General features: G+C 38.8%; 1 protein-coding gene across 6 annotated transcripts in view; it reads right to left on the bottom strand.

Moving 5' to 3' along the window:
• LOC143020140 (uncharacterized) overlaps positions 1-7,500 on the bottom strand; it is a 378,438-nt gene that overhangs the window by 122,139 nt on the left and 248,799 nt on the right. For all 6 annotated transcript variants that reach the window (XM_076176309.1, XM_076176300.1, XM_076176324.1 and 3 more), the window contains one exon: positions 5,257-6,855. In XM_076176309.1, the coding sequence (XP_076032424.1) occupies positions 5,257-6,855 (1,599 nt within the window). The remainder of the gene's footprint in view (positions 1-5,256; positions 6,856-7,500) is intronic.

Below are 7,500 nucleotides of genomic sequence, written 5' to 3'. Positions count from 1 at the left end.
TGCCGGACAGAATGTCAATAAACGACGGGTGGCCAGTGTGGGACGCGGTGACGGTGGTGGGGAAGGTGTACATGAAAGATCGGATGACCTTGATGGGACAAATGTCCATGAGGCACTGAATGTCAGTGAAGGACCAAATGTCAGTATAGAACAAGGTGTCAATAAAGAACAAAATCATAATGTAAGGCATGATGTTAAAAATCAAAATGTGTCAAAAAGAAATAATCACGATTTTCTTAAAACCATGTATTTTAATGCTCGTAGTATTAGGAATAAATTCCAAGAAATACAGGCGCATATCAAAAGTGAAAATCTCGATATGATAGGAATAACTGAGACATGGTTAAATGGTGGAGAGTTTGAAGCTGAATTTGATATTGCGGGATTTAAACACTTTCATCAGGATAGAAACCACAAGAAAGGTGTGGGTGTTCTGTTGTACTTTGAAAGCAATGTCCAGGACTGCGTTTTAGAGAAAGTAAAACAAGATGCATATCTGCTAATGGTCAACTTGAATATTCAAATGAAGACATGTGTGATATTTTAAACAACTATTTTAGCTCAGTATTCGTAAAGAAAACACCTCAAAGTGAACTCCATAATAAAGCCTATAAAAAGACTAGGTTGAACTTACTCACTAAGGTAAATATAACGAAAAACTAAAAGGCGTATAGAAAAACTGAAAGTTAATAACACACTAGGGCCTGGCGGTTGTCATCCAAGAATCTTAAAGGAAACGGAAAATGAGATTGTTGTTTCATTAGAAATTATTTTCAATAAATGAGATTCGGTGGCCATACGAAAACAGCATTTTCCAAATGTGGACGAACTAACGATTTATATAGCTTGTTAATGAGACATGGACTTTTGAAGTTAATAGATCGCGCAATCAGTCCTAGAATCTTATTTGCTTCCTCCGAGGCTGTAATACACTGCTTAGATGATTTGAGATCGTTACTGATAATTATGCCGAGATCCTTTTCATCATCCACTTATGTTAGCCATTTTTCAAACCATTGCTGTAGTTTATCTAAATATTCTTGAATATCTAATTGATTTAAGTGATCATTTGCCATTTCACACAGTTTTGTATCATCAGAAAATTTGGAGACAATAGATTTCAGTCCATTTATATATACTATGAATAGAAGTGGCCCAAGAACGGAACCCTGAGGAACTCCACTCGTAACATTTTTTTTCATCTAGAAGTTTTGTCATTTAGAACAACTCTCTGTTTTCGATCGTTCAACCAATTAATCCAACTTAATAGGCTACCACTTATTCCGTGTGAAGCTAATTTAGTAAAGAGTCATTCGTGGGAGACGCAAAGTCTAGATATATTAAATCTATATTGTTTCTTTTTCATAATTCGAGATGACTGAGCTGTAGAATTCGAGTAAGTTAATCACGCAAGAATATTTCCGTCTGAATCTATGCTGGCTATAATTTACCAAACAGTTACTTTCTAAATGATATTCGATACTCTGATGATAGTTTCCATAATTTTTCTATGATTGAAGTCAAGCTTATAGGGCTGTAGTTATTTAGTTTCTTTTTGCCACCTTTTTTGAATATGGGAGTAACGTTAGCTAGCTTTAAGTCTTTTGGGACATTTACTGATATGATGGATTTCTTTAAAATAATTTCTAATGGAACGACAATCTCATTTTTCATTTCCTTTAAGAGTCTTGGATGCCAACCGTCAGTCCCTGATTTTTTATTAACTTTGAGTTTTTCCATACTCCTTTTATTTTTTATTTATTTATTTATTTATTTATCTATTTTTTTCTGCTATATATACCGTTGTAAGTTCAACCTAGATTTTTCACAGGTTTCAACTTGGAGTTCACTTTGAGGTGTTTCGTTTACGAATACTGAACTAAAATAATTGTTCAAAATATCATACATTCCTTCATTTGAATATTCAAGTTGACCGTCAGCAGGTAATAGTGGGCCAATGTGATTCCTAGTAACCCTTTTATCTCTAATGTAACTATAGAATTCTTTGGGATTATCTTTGGATTTATCAGCGATATTCATTTCATATTGTCGTTTTCGTTTTTATTGTCTTTTTTAAATCTCTCTTTATAATTACATAACTCTGATAGTCATTACGTGCACCCGAGCACTTGTATTTCTTATAAACCTGCCTCTTTTTAGTAATTCTTTTTCAGTTTCTTTGTCAAGTCATTTTGGGCGAGAATGATTTGGGGGGCGTCTATCCTTAAACGTGATGTAAGTATGAATAATCTTAGTAAGCGTATTTTGAAATATTTCCCACGTCTCATCTATTGGTCTTTTGCTTAATTTTGCCTTCAAATCTATAAGCTGAAGCTCCTGACGTAGTCCTATGAACTCAGATTTATTGAAATTGGGTATTTTAGATAAACAAGTATCTATTCAATTATTTTTAGCAGTTTTAATCTAAGTCATGATCGCTACTTGCAAAAGTTTCACCGACTTTTACATCGGTTATCATTCTTTCGCAGCTAGTGATCAATAGAACAAATTTCCATGTCTTGTGGGCTCTTATACATGCTGAACTAAGTAATTGCCACCGAGAAAATTTATCAATAAGTCCCGGTTTCAAAAACTAGACAGATCTTCAAACAACATTTTGTCGTCTGCTAATGATAATGTTTTTGGACTATATATTACACCTACATTCATTTTATGCCCATTTGTTTGGGTTAATTCTACCCACAAACCATCATATGTATCCTGTTTCACTTCCTCTAAAACGCAGTCCTGGACATTGCTTTTAAAGTACAACAGAACACCCACACCTTTCTTGTGGTTTCTATCCTGATGAAAGTGTTTAAATCCCGCAATATCAAATTCAGCTTCAAACTCTCCACCATTTAACCATGTCTCAGTTATTCCTATCATATCGAGATTTTCACTTTTGATATGCGCCTGTATTTCTTGGAATTTATTCCTAATACTACGAGCATTAAAATACATGGTTTTAAGAAAATCGTGATTATTTCTTTTTGACACATTTTGTTTTTTAACATCATGCCTTACATTATGATTTTGTTCTTTATTGACACCTTGTTCTATACTGACATTTGGTCCTTCATTGACATTCAGTGCCTCATGGACATTTGCCCCATCAAGGTCATCCGATCTTTCATGTACACCTTCCAGACCACCGTCACCGCGTCACACACTGGCCACCCGTCGTTCATTGACATTCTGTCCTGCATCCCTTCCTAAAATGATATTCTGTCTTCCATTGATATTATACCCTACCGTGATATGTTGTCCTCCACTATCATTACATTCCATCGTGATATTTTGTCCTTTGACATTACATCCCAATGTAATATTTCGTCCTCTACCGACATTATATCTTAAAATGATATTTTGCCCTACTCTGACATATTGTTCTACATTATTGTTATACCCTATTCTGTTTTCCCCAATACATTTTATTTCCCCTTCCCTTTGAGTTTCTATTCCCCCCAAAAAAGATCTAGTTCATTACAAACTCCCACAATGAGGTTTGTAAGAACATCTTTGCCTCTGCGAGTAAGGTAGATCCCATCAGAAGCATAAAAGTCCTGACGCCTGGAAAAGAGATAACAAGGATCAAGAAAGTGGTATCCCAATTGCGTGCACAAGCATGATATTCTCTCATTGATCCCTATGGTTCTACTGCTCCAACACGAGCCAGCGTACTCGTAGATCCTCGGAAGGATCCCATAGACTACGTGACGGCTCCCACGCTCCTTCATCTCCTGAAGAAGGACCTTGTAATTCCGAACAAGTTCCTCTGATCTCACCTTACCCACATCGTTACTTCCCTTATGAACAATCGTAACCATGTTCGTCCGCCTTTGCTACCTGATGGTCTGGGCACAATCGGCGATCCCACGACCCGGTTGACATACAAACTTGCAAGGTAGTTTAGTCTTCCACTGCAGGATGTTGTCATAGCCTCGCACCATGGAGTCCCACACCACCAAAGAACTGATTTTCAGCCACCTCATCCTCCAGCAGAGCAAAACGATTGGCTAGAGCTGGCGGTTGCTCTGCAGGGCACCCGCTTACCGAACGCGACCTCGACAAATGGGACCCCACGGGGCGCCACTCGCTCACGGCAATAGCAAAAGTTGAGGAGGAGGTACGCCTTTGGGTTGTGGGGAGGCTCCACTCTTCTCACAGTGCGCACTCTTGAGAAGACGAATTTCCTCCTGGCACATACTGAGACGGTCCTCCAGGTTCACACAACCTTCACAAGTCATTTCGCTCCTTCTTCGGTAATACAAACGGCAAAGAGAAAATATAAATCAACAAAAGAAACAAAAACGGTCACTAGAAAAAATAAATACACGAAGCTTACTCTGCTTACCTTATACTATTACTCCTACCTCTGGAGTACAGTAACAGACTACTGTTTTGACTAAATTACTAGAACAATACACTTTATCATATAACTGTAACTGTATAGCGCTATAAGTATATAATTACAAAAAAAAAACACAATCACTTGTCACTATTTAAAGATATAATCTACACAAGAAGCAATAAACTTAGCAAGGTTGTATGTACTAACTGGTGTCTCGACAGCAAACGTGTTCTCTAGCTGAGGTCATGGAGCAGACTGAGAGCTGAGGTCACGGAATAGACTTTACCTATTTCTTTATTTTGTTTATTATTATTTATATTATTATAATCTGTTTATCTTTTTAATTTTTTTTTTCGCACCCGACCTAGTTATGGACCAGAGAGAGAGAGAGAGAGAGAGAGAGAGAGAGAGAGAGAGAGAGAGAGAGAGAGAGAGAGAGAGAGAGAGAGAAAGATAGTATGCTTGCTTGTCAGAAATGTGTATACATATTTGGATGCATGCAGTTTTTCAGATCTAGCAGTTTGTTAATAACGAACATGATTATAGCGACCCAAATGTAGTATAGGGATTTTGATAAGCAGCACAATTGATAACAAAGATTAACTTTTAAGGCATTAATATATCTAAATTCTGTATAATGACTAGGATGCTTCAAAATTAATGAAATTGAGCATCTAACTGAATTAGAAAAATCATGTGTAACTCTGCTAGGGAGATGGCTCGACCAGTTTAAAAAAAAAATAGCAGAAACCAGAATGATTAAGAAAATAAGTATATTGACTTATTCTAGCTCTTTATCAGAGTAAATTTTCAAGATTAGAAATGAGTTTAGGCAGAAATTAGTAAAAGCTGAGTTGTCCAATGAAAAGTTATGCTATTGTTTATCATGACACAAACATCACCTGAGTCATCATTGTTGATATTAAGTTTTTCGTGTTCACCTTCCTTGATAGCGTAGATCTTCTCCTTCAGGATTTTTATGTTCCCATCAAAAATATTTGGGAAAGAGATGCTGGGAACCCAGATGGAACTTTCTTCCTCTTTAGACAATGCATTGAAGTCCGATTCATTGTGCAGATTCCAGAATCGAAGTCTGTGATCCTTCCACTTGAGAAAGAGAGTAAATTCTATAAAAATGACCTTCTCCACGTCATCAATTTTAAAAAACCTCAAAAATCTGATGTCTGGGAGAACTTGAAGTGGATACCGCTTGGACGTTGAGGGATCACGTCTTATTGGAGGACTATGCTTCCTGTAGCCCTTGTCCAAATCAATCATAGAACAGTTCACTTCATCACTCTGGTCTGAGCAGTCGTCAACATGGTCACATCGGACAGACTTCTGCACACAGTCACCATTATCACACGTGAACTCCTTCTCGTTACATACAGATAGACTTAGGCTGAGGATAGTTCCATTCAAATGTCCACAGATCGAGCTCTCTAACTGCCACCGATGGCGGCCCAATGGGTACATAGAAGCTGAAGGTAGCTGCAATTTAGCTATAATGCTGCCGTTGTTACGAATGTCTTGTAGCTGCCAAACTCCTGCCTCCACAGAGTAAATCATGTGTCCATAGTGGCCATGGAAGAAGGGTTTTCCGTTGTAATATCCAAGAGCCTCTATTTTGGTCTTTTCTCTAATGTCGACGCACAGTCCTCGAAGACGCAGCTCTCGCATGGTATTCCACTCACATGCAACATTGCTAAGACGATTCGAGTCACATCTAACGTCCTCCCAGAACCCTGTTGTCTTGAACATAAAGAGGCAATTTTGCTTTCTCTCCCCGTTAGGTCTGCCTTTGGGAAAGACACCTAAGACCTTTTTATCTGTCCTGTACTGACGCCAGATTCCCTCCTCTACTTCGTCTGTTGCTCCAAGCCAGAAAAGGTAGTTATTGGTGGAATCACTAATGATCCTTAGACCAGCTTTGAAGAGTTCCGTATTTTCTTTCTTGGTCGTAGGAACGTAGGGAAAGCCACCTATGTGATAACATAGACTCTTAGCTTCGCTCAACGTTCGCTCGCCGGGAAAGATCAAATAATTTGGCTCAATGTTGCACAAATCTTTAAGTGGTACAGTCACTTCTTTTACCTTGAACAGTTCAAGGGTGTCATTGTCGGAGGAGAATAAATTTCCAAAGTGATCTTCTGAACAGTTAGCTATCGCTTCGATACTTTCTTCGGGCAATAGTTTGTCCCATATGTTGACCTGAGTGATATTACCTAAGAGGACCTGTGAGGAATCAAATCCTCCAGAGAGAAGATCTTGTTCTTGACCAAGAATAAGAGATCCGTTCAGGCGCAAAGCGAGGTCTACATTCTCACGGAGATGTCCTTGTGCTGTTAAAACACCATCGAGGTAGAGCATATATGTGCCATTCTGGAAGCAATGGCAATAGTGAGCCCATTGACGCAACTGCAAAGGAACAGTGACGTTTTCCACAAGGACTGAGATGCTCCTATCATTATAAGCCAACTTCAAGTTTTCTCGGTACACATCTGGAACGGAAGACGACGAAACGGCTGTCAGACTAGATTCACATGAATACATGCTTCTGTAACAATGTATATGAATAGAATATGTTGAGTTAAGATGTCGATTTCAAAAGTAGGTATGATAGTGGGAGAACAAGAGACAGGATGCCACAAATGTAACTCTTTTCCCATCTATTACAATTTAATAAATAAAACTAGGTTCATACACACACACACACACACACACACACACACACACACACACACACACACACACACACACACACACACACACACACACACACACACACACACACACACACATATATATATATATATATATATATATATATATATATAGACACACACACACACACGGCTCGGTGGCGGATTGGTAAAGCACTGGCCTCACAAGCCAGAGAACAGGGGTTCGATTCCCCGGCCGGGCGGAGATAAGTTGGGTTTGTCTCCTTTCACGTGTAACCCCTGTTCACCTAGCAGTGAGTAGGTACGGGACGTTAGTCAAGGAGTTGTGACCTTGCTGTCCCGGTGTGTGGTGTGTGAGTGGTCTCAGACCTACCCGGAGATCGGCAAATAATGAGCTCTGAGCTCACTGCGGTAGGGTGATATCTGGCTGTCTCGACAGAGACTGCAGCAGATCCGAGGCGA

This window comes from Oratosquilla oratoria, chromosome 3 (assembly GCF_046742065.1).
Source record: "Oratosquilla oratoria isolate Oo_2021 chromosome 3, ASM4674206v1, whole genome shotgun sequence".
NCBI lineage: Eukaryota > Metazoa > Arthropoda > Malacostraca > Stomatopoda > Squillidae > Oratosquilla > Oratosquilla oratoria.
The sequence above is the reverse complement of the archived record's forward strand: the minus strand, read 5'-3'. Positions and strand labels throughout refer to the sequence as shown.